The sequence below is a fragment of the Periplaneta americana genome, chromosome 3 (assembly GCF_040183065.1).
Source record: "Periplaneta americana isolate PAMFEO1 chromosome 3, P.americana_PAMFEO1_priV1, whole genome shotgun sequence".
In the NCBI taxonomy this organism is placed as follows: domain Eukaryota; kingdom Metazoa; phylum Arthropoda; class Insecta; order Blattodea; family Blattidae; genus Periplaneta; species Periplaneta americana.
Window position 1 is genome coordinate 63062858 of NC_091119.1, and position 21164 is coordinate 63084021.

The window sequence follows — 21164 nt, forward strand, 5'->3', positions numbered from 1 at the left end:
GACTCCAAAGCAGCTATTCTATCAATAGTCTCTAAACACACACCTTCATCTCAAACAGCAGAAATAACTAAAATGCTCTCTCAATTAATATCACTCAATAAAAGAATTGTATTCCAATGGATACCATCCCATTATGGAATCCTGGGAAACAATGCGGATGCTTTAGCAAAGAAGGGCAGCACTGCTACTTATAGACCTGTTACTACATCTACGTATTACTCTGTGAAAAGATTTATTAAATCTACATACTTAGACTTTAACAAACAAAATTTGATAACACAATCTCAAGGGAAAAAATGGAACTCTCTGCATAAAAATCCACATTTAATTCCCGATTTACCACGCAAATCGTCTGTAGCTGCATTTAGATTGGCAACAGGCCATGATTGTTTGGCCAAACACCTCAATAGAATTGGAATATATCAGTCCCCTAACTGCCCGTTGTGCAACTCAAACCAAGAAATGGATTCGGAACACCTCAAAATCTGTGCTTCAGTGGCTGGCCATGATAATATCTTTGAAAAATATTGGAGTGCAAGAGGTCAAATGACTTTATTGTCAAATGCCTGGCATTAGAAAACAATAACAACAACATATTTCGTCAACACCAACTGATGGACCGAAACAATCTATGTTGTATTTCTTTCACAGACATCGTTTTGAAATCTGAAAAGAAGCTTTCAAGTCGACCGATACAAAATATTTTCTTGATTAGAATATAATATAGAGAAAGATTACTTGCCCCTACATTCACCAAAACAGGGCATAATGGAGAAAAGCTCTGGACAAGGACTCTGGTTTCTGGAAACATGACAACAGTCACACACACAAAAACTATCCAGGTATCATGGGAATCATTCAAGCCATGAAATATGGAAGGAGAAGCTTCAGTGCCCATCATCACTGGTGACACTTATGCAGTTCAAGTAATAGAAAATAAACTGCATTGATATTGAAGCTTTACGTTACACAGTGTTACAAGGTATAGCTCAAAGAGGCCACAATGAATCTAAAAGCAGCAAAATAAGGAAAATTTTGTTGAACTTTTGGAACTCATGGGCAACTTGGATCCTCTATTGAAAGAAATAATATAAGACGAAAGCCAAAACACCAAGTACAAACACCACACCATTCAAAATAAAATATTCAGTATTGCTAAATGTACCATTGCTATTTTCAAGCGGTCAGCTGGATCGGGCAGTACTATTTTAGTACTTAATTCCTATTCCTGCTTCTGTCGGTATATATAAATAAGTAAAAAAAATAAATAAGTAAATCAACAATTACGAAATTATTGGATATCATCAGTGTGGTTTTAGGTGTAATAGATTGACTATTGATTAGAGTTTTTGTATTTGACAGATATTGGAGTAAAAGTGGGAGTATAAGGGTACAGTACATCAGTTATTCATAGATTTCAAAAAGGCATATGATTCGGTTAAGAGAGAAGTTATATAACATTCTTATTGAATTCGGTATTCCAAATCACTGCGGGCTAAAGCAAGGAGATGCACTACCATCTTTACTGTAAAACTTTGCTCCAGAATATACTATTAGGAAAGTTCAGGATAACACAGAGGGTTTGGAACTGAACAGGTTACATCAGCTTCTTGTCTATGCGGATAACGTGAATATGTTAGGAGAAAATCCACAAACAATTAGGGAAAACACGGAAATTTTACTTGAAGCAAGTAAAGCGATAGGTTTGGAAGTAAACCCCAAAAAGACGAAGTATATGATTATGTCTCATGACCAGAATATTCCACGAAATGGAAATATAAAAATTTGAGATTTATCTTTCGAAGAGGTGGAAAAATTCAAATATCTTGGAGCAACAGTCACAAATATAAATGACACTCAGGAGGAAATTAAACATAGAATAAATATGGGAAGCTTTTCTCATCTAGTCTGCTGTCAAAAAATCTGAAAGTTAGAATTTATAAAACAGTTATATTACCGGTTGTTCTGTATGGGTGTGAAACTTGGACTCTCACTTTGAGAGAGGAACAGATATTAAGGGTGTTTGCGAATAAGGTTCTTAGGAAAATATTTGGGGCTAAAAGGATGAAGTTACAGGAGAATGTAGAAAGTTACACAAAGCAGAACTGCATGCATTCTTCACCTAATATAATTAGGAACATTAAATCCAGACGTTTGAGATGGGCAGGACATGTAGCACGTATGGGCAAATACATATAGGGCCGATTGTATAAACCATTTCATCTTAGATCAGAGGTTAAATTGATCCTTGTTCTAGCTGAACTTGGAATTTTGTGTTGTATAAAGTCTAATCTGAGATTGTCTCAAACTAAAGTAAACTTTGACTGAAGAAATTTCTCTGATTAAGTTAGATGATCCAAGTTCAGTTATTTCTTTTCTGTTTGAAATATACGAGTGGCAGACTGTACAAATAGAATAACCATTGTTATTAATGTTACTAGATATGGTGGTTACACATATATTTTTTTTCAATTTCTTGCCTTAATACACAAACAACCTTATATTTTATAAGGCTCTATCGTGTACAGCAGTATCAAATAACATAACCTATAATTGTATTATGTTTATAACAACCATTAATTATTAATGGATGTGATAGGTACATTCATAAATTTTCAATTTGTCTTTTTATAAAGCTTTATTATGTTTAGCAATATCAAACACCATAACATGATAACAATAATTTGGAGAACAGTCAACCTTCTTCTTATTGTCCGCCATTATTTACATTGCACAAATAAACCAGTGTCTCCAACAGTGTGTATGGAAAGTCGCCAAAAAGTAGTTGTAAAGTCGCTAGATTTCTCATTATCAACAAAGAAAAATTAAATTTTGTCACTATGGAGTGCTAAAAAGTTCGCTAAATCCCTATTTAAGCAATACAAAAGTTAAAAGAAATTGTTATTGAAAAAGAGTTAAAGTCAGTAGATTGGCGACACTGAACAAACTTGTACAACATGGTCCGCGCATCACATATTTCACCTGTTTATGCGATGTTGCCAAATCCTTTTCACGTGAACTTAGATTGCATTTGAACCAAGGTAATTTGATCGCAGAAAAGGTTTATACAATAGAAGAAGTGTCTGAACTCGGTTCACTTTTCGATCTTCGATCAAAGTTGATCTTTAATCAGGGAGTTTTATACAATTGGGCCATAGAGTTTTAGTTGGGAGACCAGAGGGAAAAAGACCTTTGGGGAGGCCGAGACGTAGATGGAAGAATAATATTAAAATGGATTTGAGGGAGGTCGGATATGATGATAGAGACTGGATTAATCTTGTAAAGGATAGGGATTGATGGCAGGCTTATGTGAGGGCGGCAATGAACCTGCAGGTTCCTTAAAAGCCATTCATAAGTAAATAAATAAAGTTCACCTTCTTTTCTTTGTGCTCCTTCTCCAGAGGCTTCATGTCCTTCTCAGATGAGATAACTGACTCAGTGGAGACGACAAACTGGTTCTCTATGTAGGCAATGAGTGCCAGTGTCTTGTCAGGCTGGTACATACACAGCTGCAACTCGATCAGTAGTAGGCATACACAATGTGCTAGGCTCTCCTCTGAAATCATTTTAATTATAGTTCATTTCTTCATGCACACATCCAAAAAGTAACTACAGTTGAACTTGGGGTAATTTTAAAGATAGAATGGAAAGGTATGTCGTCATTGATGATGTCACTACTACCGAAATATAAGTACTTAATTAAAATTATTATCTCCTCTCTCTCTCTCTTCCTTCTCTACTTACTTACTTTCTTCCCTTTACTTCTATCTTTCTCTTCTCTATCTTTATATATCTACAATTACACTCTAATCTTATATACAATACAGTACAGTGGAGCTCCACAAATAGACACAGCAATGGTCCGGTGCGAGACGAGGTACGATTTCTGTCTTTCTACGGAGTACTGTGGACATTGGTAAACATAAGGGCTGTACAATGTTTTTATGGCATGCGGACCAAAACATAAATAATTAACGTACATAATTCTAAATAATATATTGTAGTATATGCAAAATATAGATTAAGTGTAATATATACGTAATACATCTGAAACATAAAACAAACTTCTTGAGGAAAAACTCTCTAAATGTATCTACATACAGGGCTTTCATTTCAAAACTTCCCACTCTAAATAACTAGTTAATTAAAGTGAATTCAATTTAAACAAAAAAAACACGTAAATTTAGATATTGAGAGGGAAGTCTTAAACCCAGCTTAATTGCATTTTAAGAGTTCACCTCCCACCCCAGCCACTCCCACTTTGAAATTTCAAATGGCACCCCTATATTTTGCTACGATGACAAATACCAAGTGCATAGTTAAAATTCAAAACATGATGTCTAACCCTGTTTCTACTAGGTGTGGCGTCCGACAAGGAGATTCACTAGCTTGTCTCCTCTTTAAAATAGCACTGGAGAAAGTTATGAGGGATTCACGTATTAATACTAGGGGAACTATTTTCTATAAGTCGATGCAGGTGCTGGCTTACGCTGACGACTTAGATATCATAGGAAGAAGCCAGGCAGCAATGAAAGAGGCCTTTATTAAGCTGGAAAAGGCAGCAAGAAGGATGCATTTACAAATTAATGAAGAAAAAACAAAGTATATGCCAGTCACGAGAGCTAATATAAATTTATTTATTTATTTATTTAATAATAACATATACATAAAAACGTTACATTCAAATACTCCGAAAGAGCAAAGCTCGTGTTCGGGGACAGTTCCGTTACATAGATACACATACTTTGTAGACAAAATACTTAAGGAAAAAGCTCACATAAAGATTGTAATAAAATTAGTAAATAATAATACTAATAATAACTGAGTGAAAAAAGAGACGATGTTGAGATTAATATTAAATTATTATTAGTAGTATAATTAGTGCAGGTCATGTTGATATAGTAACCAAGATAAAATAGAAAAATACACTTAGGATAGAAATAAACTTGTTTTACAATACATGGTACATAATATATATACAGGGAAGTCTGTCATATAAATTTTTTAATTCTGGATCTGAAAATTTCATTGCTTAAAGTAGTCAATTCTGGATGAAATTTTATTATCGAATTATATAGCCGTGGACCATAATTTGTACTGTGTAGTAAAGCAGCAGATGTGAAATATTCAGGTTCAACTAATTTAAGAATTTCATTTCGTCTCGTATTATGAGCATGTGGCTGAGCTACAAATTTCGTTCTATTTTTATGATAGAATTTCATTAAAGAGTATTTATAAATTTGGTCAATTCTAAAAACATTCAATTCAGAATGGATCAAATTTGTTGGATAATCCAGTCGCCTTTTCAAACAAATTTTGATTATACGTTTTTGCAACATAATTAGAGGAAAAAAGAGCAGTTTTTGTAATGCCTCCCCATCCAATTATACCATATTGGATAACAGATTCAACTAGAGCCAAATAAACCAAACGTAATACATGAGTAGGCAAGTAATGGCGAAGGTTTACAAATTTGTAAATTGTTTTACGTATCCTGTTACATAAAAAGGTGATTTGTCTATCCCATTTCAAGTGCTGATCAACAATAATTCCCAGGTATTTCACATCTACAGATTCTTTCAGGCAAGGGCATTTACAGGTTGTAGAGAGTTTACAAAATGAGTTGTGGATTATTAATTTTAAATGAGAAAGTGATTTCAATTTGTTCAATCCAGAGACTGTTAAAGAAAATGGCACCAAAGTAGTTTTAGTTATATTTAGAGATAGCAAATTTGCATCAAGCCAGTTTTTGATCAAATTTATACCTACATGATCAAATTTATACCTACATAAATGGACCCCCTTACCTGGAAATAGGCTCTTTTAAATTTGAAACTGTCCATAGTTTTATCTATCTTGGCTCTGAAATTAACAACAAAAATAATGTTAGTTCTGAAATAAAAAAACTAATATTATCTGCCAATAGATGCTTTTATGGTCTTAGAAGACATATGAAATCTCAAATTATATTTAGGAGTACAAAAATTATGATGTATAAAACTCTTATAAGGTCTGTGCTGCTATCTTATGCATCTGAGACTTGGCCATTGTCGAAGTCAGATGCGACATTATTATGTACATTTGAAAGAAAGATTCTTAGGCAAATCTTTGGACCAGTTAGAGAAAACGGAACATGGAGAAGAAGATATAATTTCGAACTGTACAGATTATATGAGCCGGATATTGTCAAATTCATAAAAATAAGAAGATTGGATTGGGCTGGGCATGTTGTGAGAATGCAAGATGATAGAGTTGTGAAGAGAGTTTTTAAATTTATTCCGATGGAAAGAAGGAAGGTTGGGAAACCGAGATTGAGATGGGAAGACTGTGTGATGACATCAAGACTTTGGGTGTTAGAAATTGGAGAAGTTTGGCATTGGATAGGGAGGAATGGCGAAAACTTCTGAAGAAGGCCAGGGCCCATGAAGGGCTGTCGTGCCATTGATAATGATGATGATGATGATGATGATGATGACCCTTATATTTTTATATTTAAACATGAAAGAACATTCAATTGTTTATACACCACATTCATTTGTTTTCGCATCTTTTCTTTTACATCATCACCTGGCAACCTGGATTATTGTTATTGTTGATTAGAGCTGAAGAGAATAAGGCTACAAAAACTTATTGAACATTTCATGTAATAGTTGTGTTTGTGTATTAAATTATTTTAAAATGGTATGTACCCTTCAAGAGAGAACATAAATCATCCCTTTTGATTAAATTTAGGAAATTACACAAAATAAGCTGTGTTTTCATCCTACAATCAACTGATAATGATAAAGCTTCTTATAAACACTACAGAATGCCTCGTATTTAGATGAATTTTGTTTTATCGCATGCACTGTTCTGATCGAAATGTCAAATTCTTGAGCGATGGTTCTGATTGATTCATCTTTTTTAAACCATTCCAATATTTGTAACTTCTGCTTCAACATAAGTACACATTTTTTGTTCCCTGCACACTACTGCACTGGTTCAACTGGTTAGCCCTGTGCAGTGCGGGACAGGGTGCGTTGACTTACCTTGTATCGTGAAGTATACGAGAGTGAGCGTCTATTTGTGGAGTTCCACTATATATTACAATTTTACAATTTACTTACTCATCATTGTCGACATTGGGATTCGATCCAGGAACCTATTTGTCCAACGCCTTAGCCATTAAGCCAATAAGACAAGTTACAAATCAACCATCAAAATCATCTATCTGTAGAATTGTAACGACTATTTCCATGATAATAGTCTATAAACAAAACAATAGCTGGCATAACGTATAATAATAATAATAATAATAACAATAAATTTAGCTTTCCTTATGAAAAGGTTGCCAGATTTGACAAAGTGTATTACATATACACCTAAGAGGTAAAATGATTTACATTTGAAACGGTTAGGGAATCGAATATACAAAATGTCAGAAAAATTTACACCGAAGTAGCTTTTGTCCTCATTTTCAGTTAAGAAAGGGGAAAAAATATCATCAGATAGGTTATAATGATTTGAATGCCATATATCGCGAGAAAAAGATTAGTACCGGTAAGGATTATCTAGTTATAATGATTTGAATGCCATATACCGCGAGAAAAAGATTAGTAAGGATTATCTAAACCAATCAATAGCCATCGGTTAAGATAACTTGAAATTTCCATTATCACTCCCATACAAGTGATTTCTCAATATCTGAACCGATCCTTTGAGGGCACTAAGGGTTATTTCCTTCACAATGCTGTGTGTTAGCCCCAGGTTTTTACATTTATTGGCAAAGAAGGAGGGTATGGTACCTCGTGCTCCCACCATCAGACCTATTACATCAATGTGGGACAGGCTATATTTATCTTTATAGAACAGGATTGTTGGTTCATAGATCCATTTCTTTTCACTGTCCACCTCATGCGGTTGATCTGCATGTGTCTCAAATCTGATGGTGGGATCGAGAATGTATACCGAGTTGTTCTTAATGGCAATGATATCAATTCGCCAAACACTTCCTTGTGTGGCTAGTCCCTGCACCTCTTGAAGGACTGTAAACCCTACTTCCTTCAATGCCTCAGCCAGCACAGAACGTACAGCATGGTGACGGATGTTGCGAAGGGCCTCACTATAGGGGCAGAAGCCAAAGATATGGGGAAGAGTTTCAATCTCACTGAGACAGCGCCTACAGCGGGTACCATCCCGGCTTCTGCCCAGTACAGCTCAGACTGGAGCGACATAGCTTACCATTTTAAGGTAGGGTTAGAGAGGGTTTTGAAATGAAATTTCTTTACTAATAACAAGTAGTGAAAGTAACTTAAGCATAGTTACCGTACGAGTATGTGTTTCTTATGAGACATTGCCAAAGTGTACCCAAGATACGACAAGCAGAAATTAAGTTCAAAAGCTTATACTACTTGAATAGTCAAAATGAATGTTGAATAAACAGAAATAAATAATAATAATTTATTTAATCTGACAGGATTAAGGCCATAAGGCCTTCTCTTCCATCCTACCACATAGCACATATAAATACAAAAAATAAATACAAACGCTGATGAAAATGATACACATTAAGTTCAAGCCCTATAGAGAGTCAACAAAGTCAAAAGAACACTATAGACCTCTCATCGAGCTAATACAACAAAAAGAAAGAAAACAGAGATACCAATGATGATATTGATAACTGACAATAATGATGATAATAATAATAATAATAATAATAATAATACTTACTTACAAATGGCTTTTAAGGAACCCGAAGATTCATTGCCGCCCTCACATAAGATCACCAACGGTCCCTATCCTGTGCAAGATTAATCCAGTCTCTATCATCATACCCCACCTCCCTCAAATCCATTTTAATATTATCCTCCCATCTACGTCTCGGCCTCCCTAAAGGTCTTTTTCCCTCCGGTCTCCCAACTAACACTCTATATGCATTTCTGGATTCGCCCATGCGTGCTACATGCCCTGCCCATCTCAAACGTCTGGATTTTAAGTTCCTAATTATGTCAGGTGAAGAATACAATGCGTGCAGTTCTGTGCTGTGTAACTTTCTCCATTCTCCTGTAACTTCATCCCGCTTAGCCCCAAATATTTTCCTAAGCACCTTATTCTCAAACACCCTTAACCTATGTTCCTCTCTCAGAGTGAGAGTCCAAGCTTCACAACCATACAGAACAACCGGTAATATAACTGTTTTATAAATTCTAACTTTCAGATTTTTGGACAGCAGACTAGATGATAAGAGCTTCTCAACCGAATAATAACACGCATTTCCCATATTTATTCTGCGTTTAATTTCCTCCCGAGTGTCATTTATATTTGTTACTGTTGCTCCAAGATATTTGAATTTTTCCACCTCTTCGAAGGATAAATCTCCAATTTTTATATTTCCATTTCGTACAATATTCTGGTCACGAGACATAATCATATACTTTGTCTTTTCGGGATTTACTTCCAAACCGATCACTTTACTTGCTTCAAGTAAAATTTCCGTGTTTTCCCTAATCGTTTGTGTATTTTCTCCTAACATATTCACGTCATCTGCATAGACAAGAAGCTGATGTAACCCGTTCAATTCCAAACCCTGCCTGTTATCCTGAACTTTCCTAATGGCATATTCTAAAGCGAAGTTAAAAAGTAAAGGTGATAGTGCATCTCCCTGCTTTAGCCCACAATGAATTGGAAAAGCATCAGATAGAAACTGACCTATACGGACTCTGCTGTATGTTTCACTGAGACACATTTTAATTAATCGAACTAGTTTCTTGGGAATACCAAATTCAATAAGAATATCATACAATACTTCCTTCTTAACCGAGTCATATGCCTTTTTGAAATCTATGAATAACTGATGTACTGTACCCTTATACTCCCATTTTTTCTCCATTATCTGTCAAATACAAAAAATCTGATCAATAGTCGATCTATTACGCCGAAAACCGCACTGATGATCCCCAATAATTTCTTCTACGTACGGAGTTAATCTTCTCAAAAGTATATTGGACAAAATTTTGTACGACGTCAACAAAAGTGATATTCCTCGAAAGTTACCACAGTTGGTTTTGTCCCCCTTTTTAAAAATAGGTACAATTATGGACTCCTTCCATTGTTCTGGCACAATTTCCTTTTCCCAAATTGCAAGTACAAGTTTATAAATTTCGCTAGATACTGCCCTTCCACCCTCTTGTATTAATTCTGCTGGAATTTGATCGATACCTGGAGACTTGTACTTTTTCAGATTTTCTATTGCAATTTCGACTTCAGAAAGTGTGGGTTCCGGTATAAATGGCTCAGCAGTTTGTATTTCGATTTCGTCCCGATCATTTCTATTTGGCCTATGTATATTTAGTAGTTGCCCAAAATAGTTTTTCCATCTGTTCAGGATTGAATGAGAGTCTGCAAGCAAGTCACCATTCTCATCCTTGATCAAGTTTACCCTTGGCTGATATCCGTTCTTAAATTCCTTTATACCCCTATATAAATCTCGAATGTTTTTATTCTTACCATTTGTTTCTACCTCATTCAGTTTTTCCTTCAAGTAACCTCTCTTTTTATTCCTAAGTGTATGACTTGCTTCCCGTCTTTCATTGAAATAATTATCTCTCTTCTCCTCAACTGGATCCTGTAAGAATTTCAATTTTGCCTGTTTCCTTCTTTCTACTACCATGCAACAATCTTCATCAAACCACGGTTTCTTATTCTTAGTTTCATAATAACCTATGCTCTGCTCAGCTGCAATTTTGATACTATCTCTGATATTTTCCCACACGCTATTAACATCTAATTCTTTCTCAACTTCGTCGGAACTTTCTAAAGTGGCAAACCTATTCGAAATTTCGACCTGATAATTTTGCTTAGCTTCCTCGTCCTTTAATTTCAAAATATTGAATTTAGTAATATTAACTTGTTGCTCTACTCGCTTGGCTACTGATAATCTTTCTCTTAATTCTCCAATCACCAAATAATGGTCAGAATTACAGTCTGCACCCCTGAAAGTTCGAATATCTACTATACTAGTATGTCTCCGTTTATCTATCAAGATGTGATCTATTTGGTTGTGTGTCAATCCATCTGGAGAAGTCCAAGTATATTTATGTATATCCTTATGGGGGAATGTTGTACTTTTGACAATTAAATTTTTCGATGTGGCAAAGTTGACTAATCTAACTCCATTGTCACTACTAATTGCGTGTAGGCTCTCTTTTCCAATAGTTGGTCTAAAAATATCCTCCCGTCCTACTTTAGCGTTGAAATCCCCCAATAAAATTTTCATGTGATATCTAGGTAACTTATCAAAAGTATGTTCCCATTCCTCATAGAAACTATCCTTTATATCAGTGATCGCCAAAAGCTGTGTCGCGACACATGCCCCTGTCTCCACTCAAGCGTAACCATGGCATCATACCTCCACCTTCTGTTTACAGCCTTCACTTCGATATAAGACAAGACATTTATCAGCAGCGGATGTACACATGTAATGTTACAAGTGTGTAGGATAATATGTTGCAATGTCTTTTCCAAAACAGAAAACAGATAATATGTAAAAACTTAATTTCAAGGAGCATGGGAGTAAAAGTATTTTTGTGCAGATGGCAAAAATATGAGATAGTTAATTTGTTGTAAAATTTTAAATGAAGTATAAAAGAACAATGTACGTTGTCATTATTCTTCTTGATATAAAGACTAACACGCCCTTACCTGTAACTTGAATATTTCATTAATAAACGAAAAATAAAAATTATCAGCTTCTATGTCTTAATCGGAGTAAAATACTTCGACATTTTTTTCGACGTATGTAGTGTAATTTGAATATTTCATTAATAAATAAGCAATAAAAGTATCGGCTTCTATATCGTAATCGGAGTAAAATACTTCGACGTTTTTTTTTTTTTAAGTACGTAGTGTAATTTACAATTTCGTGACCAGCCTGGTACGTTTTTCAAATTTCTGCTGATGTAGAGTACATGTTTTTTTAATGGTAAATAAGAAAATATATTTTATTATATTAATAATACAAAAATAATGAATAGGAAGATAAAAGTTAATAAGTAGAAGAATATTATATTGTTTTCTTTTTCTGGTCACAGTCTGTCTCTGCACTGTTATTCGCTGCATTACCTGAGGAGATACCCACTCCACCCCTCTCCCTGCGATAGTGGTGTGCGGGTTGCATTTCTATTACGTCACACTTTCGTAGTGTTTGGCAACCACTGCTTTATATGGTCGTCTTTCTCTTCTGTAGGGTGTGAGCATTTATAACTATGATGTCGCACAATCTGCCCTTAAGTACTAAATATGATAACCTGTCACTGATAAATTCGACCTTTTTTACTGCTGATTTTATTCTTTTATGAACAAAGAATCCTGTTCCTAATTGGTGATTATTGTTTCCTTCCCCATAATACAACAAGTAATCTCCTATTTGTGATATGCCATTCCCATCTAACCTAACCTCTTGTACTCCCACGAAGTCTACTCTATATCTAGCTAGTTCTTTTGCTACTAATGTTATCCCTCCTGTTCTACGAAAGACTAGTTACATTCCAAGTGCCAAATCTCAAAACCTTATTCCTTTGCTGTGGTCATGCCAGAGAATCAGTCCTATTCCGAGGCTTATTGTAGGGATTCGTAACAAGCTGTTTTTTACGGTGATGGGTTGTTAGCCCTTCGCCCAAACCCCAAGCTGGAGGACCACCCCTTATCGGCTGTCCACGACTGCTTATTCAATATATTCGCAGCTACCCTCCAATAATAATAATAATAATAATAATAATAATAATAATAATAATAATAATAATAGTAGTAGTAGTAGTAGTAATAATGGTAATAATAATAATAATAATAATAATAATAATAATAAATACATTACATACTAATTTTCAATTTTACAACAGCACGGTTACAATATTTACTATATGTCATGGGTTAAGGTGAAGTTACGCAACCTGACATGTGTTCAACAAGCAATTCCACGAACTAGAATGTGTTTTTTTAATTTAAATTTGAATTTTGATATTGTCCGACAGTCTCTGACGTGGTCAGGGAGAGAATTCCAGAGGTGTGGAATAGATATGCTGAAAGATGATGAGTAGAAGGATGTTCTGTGCAGAGGAATAGAGAGAAGGTACATGTTCCGGGTTCGAGGTAGTGAAAGGTAAACAAAACGAGATGCTAGGTAAGAGGGTGTGGATGATTTTAAATAGTAATAAGAGAGAGTTGAAGAATCTTGTTTCTTTAAGTGGACTCCAGGACAACAATTCTAGTGACGGTGTTACATGATCGAATTTTCTAATGTTACATACAAAACAAACGCAGATATTGTGAACACGCTGTAGTCTATGGGCAAGATCAGTATTTAGATTCGTGAATAGAGAATCGCAATAATCGAAGTGGGGCATCACTAAAGTTTGGATCAGGTTCTTTTTAAGGCTGAGAGGTAAAACATTGGTTAAGTGTTTGAGGGAATGAATTATGGAAAAAGTTTTCTTACATATGTAGGTCACTTGACTTTGAAAATTTAAATTTGAATCTAAATATACCCCTAAATTTTTTACTGTCTTACTATATGTAATTGTAATATTATTTATTTTTGTATTTGATACAGTAGCTAGATCTATTTTGTTTAATGCTCGTTGGTGGCCCATTATTATAGCTTGTGATTTGTCTGGATTTAGTCTGAGTCCAAATTTTTGCGCCCATTGAGCTACAGATGTTATATCTTCATTAATTCTGGTCACAGAGTCATTGATTGTACAAGTTCGGGAATGAATGTAAAGTTATAAGTCGTCAGCGTATAGGTGGTTGCTTATGTACTACGCGCTCCAGTGCTTTTGATAGAGCTGGTAAGATGCTAATTGGTCTGTAGTCGTTTGGGGATTCAGGAATTTTATTTTTCAGGATAGGTCTAATGAGGGCTTGTTTCCAAAGTCGAGGATATGTAGAGGTTATGAGTGAGGCGTTAAAAATGTGGGTCAAGGTTGGTAATATTACGTCAATAATTTTCTGGAGCAGTTTTATTCCAATCCGATCTGATCCTTCAGCTTTGGTCGAAATACGCTTTATTGCCTTCTTTACGTCATCATGTGAGAGGTACAGAAAGTGAAACTTTTCCCTCTCTGGTAGGGTAATACTGTTTAGTTCGTCAATTGTACATTGTTTTGTTGTTTCGTTCACGCCCGTTGTTTGTGTCAAAACAAAGTGGTCATTCAGTTCGTCTACTGTGAATGGTGTCCCGTCTACCTGAGTCTTGCTGTGCCCTAAGCCTATTGTTCGTAAGTTCTTCCACAGGTCGGCTGAATCTGAGTCCGGTGTTATAAGTTCATGGAAAAACCTCAGTTTTGCATTTCTTATTGCCTGAGTCGTTTTGTTTCGTGACTGTCTATAATGTTGAAGATTTGCGTTAGTTTTATCATGTCTATACTTACGATGTGCCACGTCTCTAGAAGTCATTAGGGTCTTGATTTCAGTAGTCATCCAGGGGGCAGGAGCTCTCTTAACACGTCTCGTCTGAATGGGCGCGTGATTGTCGAATAATGATAATATATAATCATTAAGTCAGTCAATTTTTTCGTCTACTGTCTGTAATGTCCAGATAGTATGCCACGGTACTTTCAGCGCATCTGCAGTTAATGCTGTATCGTCAACACGTTTTAAGTCACGGAATGTTACAGTGAGAATGGTGAGTACTAAATATTATATAAATTTAATTTAATCACATTAACTCTATACTATATAACCAAATCGTGAATTAAAAACCCATGGCAGTATATAACTAATATAACTACCTTCTGACATCATCAATGACATCATACCTTTCCATCACATCTTAAAATTTACCAAACTTGGTTATAGCAACCGCAATTTGTATCAGACACCTCAGCTACAGCGACAGTCATTAAAAAGTATGGTTTTTATCTGTATTAAACAAATATGATTCATTACTTCCGTAACGACATATTTTTAATAAATAACTCGTTTATAGCGACATTTAGCAGCAGTGTAAATTCTTAAAAAAAAAAAAAAAAAAAAAAACATGTTCTACATACACTAACGGAGACTGTCATTGAGAGGAATTTGCTGGTAACCAGTAATGTCATTAATAGAGACGAGAATTTCATGCACTATAAAATCCCAAAATATGCATGTATTCATGCACTATAAAACTATGAAACATGCACGATCAAGCAAAAAATACATTAAAATAAGCACTTTCATTTTTTTTTTCAAATTTCTTATTTCATTTCACTTTTTTTTTTTGCACAGTTAATAACTAATAATAATTTCTAAATTGGTTTCTTGAGGTTCCTGTGCTTGTCAGACAATATGTTTTTGTAGGCAGAGAATGACCTCTCTACATCGCAAGAAGTTATGGATGCATACTTGAATGAACCTTTTTCTGTTATTTAGTTTTTTTTTCTTTCCCTCCTTCAATTCTGATTTTTGAAGCTAAAATACGGGACATAAAAATCGAGAAATTGATGTGTCAAACCATTAAAACTTGCATTTAAACTGAATATAATGCATATTTCATGCATTATTACGCTGAAAATTGCTTAAATATGCATTACACATGTTTTTATCCCCAAAAAGGCCAAAACATGCAAATATGCACGGAAAAAGTACACATATTTGGAACCAGAAAGTAATGAAATGGATAAGTACTAAGTTTGAGCTATCTCCTTGTTCCTATATAAACATTCATTTGATGGAATTCTCGTCTCTAGTCATTAGTGACTAATACAGTTTTCAGTTATTGTGACAAAAGCATTTTACGGGTTAAGAACTAAAATTCTAAGAAAAGAGGATAAACTGTGGAGTAGCCAAAACTCTTTCTGTCATATCAACAACTCTTTACAAACAATAGCAGACTAAGGTGTATACCATACTGTAATCCAAACATTTGGTTCAGACTGTAATTTCAGATATTCAATTTGCAAACAGGTGTTACATACAGTACAATGAAGCAAGGAAGATAAAGACAAAACAAATCAAGAAGGGTAATGTGTGTCGTGAATTTGGTTTGTTTAAGGAAGAATGAAGAATGATTTGTAGGTGCAGTATTTTGCAAAATAGAAGCAGAAAAAAATTAAATTACAGATTTCTTCCAACCAACTTCTTAATTGTGTGTACGGTATGTAGGTACTTTAATTACTTTAAGTACATTGTAGTATAGTAGAATCCCTCTTATCTGGCACCAAAGGGACCAGGCTAGTTCCAGATACGAGATTTTTCCGGATAATTGAATAAATACTGGTGTATACAAAAAAAAAAAAAAAGGTTCGTATTTCATGGTGCCAAATGTTGAAACTGCAGCCATGTGAAGTTTATTTCTCTATTACATACCCATAACTGAATAAAAATAAAAACCGTTTGAATTTTCCTTATTAAAACACATCACATAACACAAATAATACACTAATTCTAGGTTCGAATATTCACTGAAAATTAAATTCGGAATATGTATTATATGTTTTTCTTGTGTTAAATTCTATCGTGCCTGGTTAACAGACCAAAACATGTTAACCAGGTACAATAGAATTTAACACAAGAAAGAAATATAATACATATTCTGAAGTGATATAGTGTTAAAAGTTGTGTAATCAAGATGTATATGAAAATTAAAGTTTGTGCAAACTTCCTAATGTAGGCAAAACTGATGGGCTGAACGTAACTAAATAAAAATAAAAACTGTGTGGATTTCCTTTATTAAAACACATCACACAACATAAATAATACACTAATTTTAGGTTCGAATAATCACTAAAAATTAAAGTTCGTGCGAACTACCTCATGTGGCAACACTGATGGCTCGAACATAACTAAATAAACATAAAAACTGTGTGGATTTACTTTATTAAAACACATCACATAACACAAATCATTCACTAATTTTAGCTTCGAATATTTCATTGAAAATGAAAGTTCATGTGAACTTTCTAATCTGGCAAAACTGATGGCCTAGACTGTGCAATGTGGCAGATTTAAACTTTATTATTATTATTTTTTTTTTTGGCCTAGCTAAACGTGCTATTGTTTTGATATTGCCGGTTATGAGGGATTTTACTGTATTTTACTCTGAATTTCACTATTTTCTACAACTCAGTAGAGTATTTTTATTAATAATAATAATAATAATAATAATAATACAGTAATAATAATAAAAATAAGAATGTGTAAATAATTTTAAAAAGCTGTAGTACTGTAGGCCTATCTAAAATTACAAATTAAATTACAATAGTATACAAAATACGTAATATTCTGATTGCATTTCTTTGCATTTCATTTATTGTATTTGCTTCTTTATTTTTCTTATAACAACACATCAGTCCCGCTGATGATGTGATAATCTAGTTCAAATACTCCACTAACACAAATCTTTAAGATCATGCAGAAGATTTTCTCCTTCATTGAACCCCATGAATTTAAGAGTTAACTATTTATTTAAAATTAAAACTCAATATGCACTCATTCAAACAAGGTGACCAATTTTTAAGAAGTTGTGGTGCAAGTACCTACTTCGAATAATATTTAAATGTCGTTTTCTTTTAAATTTATGTCCTTTTTCCATCACTTTAAAGGCATTATATTGTTCATTTTAAGTAGAATTTTAGGTCATCAACATCCGCCCCCTAGTGATAAGCGTATGGTTTGTGAGTCTTATATTTTCAATGGATTCGTTATGTGTGGGCATGCGTATCATTCCCTCTTGTGCATCTTCAATCAGCTAGAAGGAACAGAGTACGATTGTGTATGGAGAAGTGAGAGTGAAGACAAATGCCCAGACGACAATAATAATAATAATGGCTTTATTTACCTGGCAGAGTAGAGTTAAAGGCCGTAGGGCCCTCTCTTACACTCAACCAGGAATGATGAAAACAGCGCAGAATGAAGAAGTTAGTCGTGAAGACAGGTATGTATTTATTATAACAAACCACATAGTATCATACAAAATAAAGGTAGTTCATTTACTGACATGTGCTATTAATGTTGCAAGATAACATGTAAATGCCGATTAAGCAAAACAACTGACATTCATGCAGTGCATGCACATAGGATGAGTTTGAAATGTGTCCTGTTCCAGGATAAAATTTATTGTTAACTGAACTGTATTTGTGTTTAATTGTTTTTAATTTACATTTGTTGAAAGTTTTATATTTGTATTTTTTTCTTTTCCCCCTTTCAAAAGTGGGGTTTATGGCATATTTGAGGGCACAGGGTATTCGAGAAAATTTGGTATTAATTAAAAACAAATTTATGTACAACTGTAGCTGTTTGCATATTGTAATAACTTCTAATATAGTATTATTTTGTTATTTATTAAAATTGGCATTTAAAAGTAACAACATAATACTACAAATTATTACTGGTTTTATAATGACATTCTTGATATATTATTTGTCAAGTAATCAGCAGTACTATGAAATCATACGGTTCCAACGGATGATGTAAAATTATAGTATAAGTATAAAATAGGGGTTCCACTATATTATTATATGCTTCTAGCTTCTGAATCAAGATATCCATGACCAAAAGTGAAGAAATAAGAAATTAGATTTTTACGACAAGTTGAGGGCTACAATATTAGGAGACAATAAATGTGAAGATATCACGAAGAAACTAAAAATGTTTGCATTAAGGGACAAAATAAGAAGAGACGAGAATAAATGGAAACAACACATAGAAAGAATGACTGAAGAATGTATAATTAAACTGGTAATATTGTAATGCAAACCATGGGAAACAGAAATCCGAGACAGACCAATGGAAAGATGGTTGGCACAATTTCAAAATATAGCAATTTCATGGGACTAGAAGGAAGCCTGAAGGCTTAATAGATGATTATTATTTGAAGGGATGAGAATGATATAGTCCTAAGCCACACAGACAAAATTTTAGAGGAGTTTATTAAAGCTTTAGAGTCGAATGCTATTAGGTGCGGTATCATAATTTCATCAGTGTATACTTACGTCATTTTTTGAGTAATTTTTACAATACTTTAATTGCAACCTCCTCATACGTGTTAGAAATGAACTCACAAAAAAAAAAAAAAAAATGTTAAAAGTGTGGTTTTGGACATTCTCATTCTCACCCCCTTCATTTTTCAATATGCTCACCCATGGGTTCAATGAAGGAGAAAATCTTCTGCATGATTTTAAGGGCTGTGCTGTACTGCTTCAAATGATACAGAAGCACGGCCTGGTTGTAGTAGATGACGCAATGCTCCACATCCTCAAGTGCATCCAAGTCCTCGATATTCACATGGGCCTGAACAAAGCACGCAAATCAAAATCATGAGGCTTAACTTTATTATCAGTTGTCAGTGCCAAAGTCCATTGTCATGAACTATAGCTAAATTGCATGCCATCTGGTACTGTAAAATTGAACAATATGAAAATACAAGTGGTCATTAGAGATGAACAAAACTAACTGCTGCTCTCGCTCGCTGTGTTCGTTGCATTTGTCTTTTGAGTCTCATCATTTTCGTGCACTTCAAGTCTCGCTCATCATTCTCGAAATAGCATTTGGTCGGCGTGGAAAAATTTCGTAACTTTGAATAACATACATCATTGAAATAAATAACATTATAAATGTTTAAGTGGGACAAAAAGACAAAACAGAACAGTATCTTAGTTATCAAAATGTTCTAGTTCTATTATATGATATTACCTATGGTTATATAAATAGAAAAAAATAACAATTCTCGAATAAATTTGCATTTCTAAAAAATATAAAATATAATGTTAATATATTTTTACTTGAGATTGCACACTTGGTCTCAAATATATGAAAAGAAAATCCCTAGCCTTTTAATAAGGGCCTAGTAATTAAATAAAGACTGGAGAACAGATTATTATACAGTAAAAGGTAGAGATGATGTTTCAAATAGGCTACTTGATTGTTTACACATATATAACAGTTGCCAAAGTAGATAAAAATTCAGTCAGGTATAAACAACTGTGGCGATTCAAAGCTGCTTGACGTTCAGGACTTCAGGAGTGATCAATCTTGATGTCTCGAAACACTCAAAAGCAGTCTTTACCTCAATGACGTGATGTATACAACATTGTTGTGCGGGTTTTCGGCTTTGTGGGAGCTGTTAGTCTTGCTTTCTCGATCGTTGTTCATCTCTAGTGGCCATACATTTGCTGCAACCACAAGTTTTATTGAAACCTTCATCTCCTAGTCCTATCTCTCAAATGGCTTCTCACAGCATATCAATGTAACAGAATGACAAGCTGACATACATGTCACTCCTCAAGGTTATACCAGAAAACATTATTTCCTTTTCCTAACTAGTTTTATACTTTAAAGATATGAAATTGTGTTATTTCTCATTGCATTACCATTTTGACAGAAAAATACAGTTTTGCAATAGATTTTAATTAATCTACAATGAGCACTATGGTATGTATTCATGTACTCACAACTCTCATTCTGGGTATGGCAAAATTACTTTAAGCTACTGGTACCACATTTTAACGGTCAAAATAACTTTTTTTTTAATGTGGAACATTTAAGTGGGCACGTGTTCGAGAAAAATATCCCACAGCATCTCATTATTCGAAAAATAAATTAAGTTTGAATATCATCGCATTGTACAGGTATTACATTCAAGATTTTACTAAAGGCTTGAGCAGCCACTTTTCTCGCAATCATAGAGATTCTACAAATCCCCTATCATCTTTTTAACAAGATAGAATTCTGCTATGGTATCACTGGTATCCCAAATAAGTGCTGCTCAAACACATCTACTTCAACTCTGTCATGGGTTCGGATCCTGTTTTGAAGAAGAAATGACAAAATAATAATTAACAGCAATAACCATTATGCTACTCACATTATACATTTTATTTCAGAGAATAAATTACCGAACAAAACAATCACAGAGGTTAGAGTTTTTCGGGCTAATAGGCCATGGTCTACTGGCGATGTTATGACCACATGTTTCGTCTACAACTACGGCAGACGGCAGACATCATCAGTGGTGAGGCACTCTGGGGTGTAGTGTTCTCTTCAGCATGCCAGGAACAACTGGTATCCCTGGCATGCTGAAGAGAACGCTACGCCCTGGAGTGCCTCACCACTGATGATGTCTGCTCCAGTCTTAGACGAAATGTCTGGTCATTACATCGCTAGTAGACCACGGCCTATTAGCCCGGAAAACTCTAACCCCACTGACACCG

General features: G+C 34.4%; 1 protein-coding gene across 6 annotated transcripts in view; it reads right to left on the reverse strand.

The window, feature by feature from the left end:
* The window catches only part of LOC138696086 (CCR4-NOT transcription complex subunit 10-like), a 95122-nt gene that overhangs the window by 69828 nt on the left and 4130 nt on the right, over window positions 1–21164 (reverse strand). For 5 of the 6 annotated variants that reach the window (XM_069820618.1, XM_069820615.1, XM_069820616.1 and 2 more), the window contains 2 exons: window positions 19095–19245; window positions 3375–3556 (listed from right to left, as the gene is read on the reverse strand). In XM_069820618.1, coding sequence (XP_069676719.1) covers window positions 3375–3556; window positions 19095–19245 — 333 coding nt within the window. The remainder of the gene's footprint in view (window positions 1–3374; window positions 3557–19094; window positions 19246–21164) is intronic. The other variant, XM_069820619.1, reaches the window with a different exon arrangement.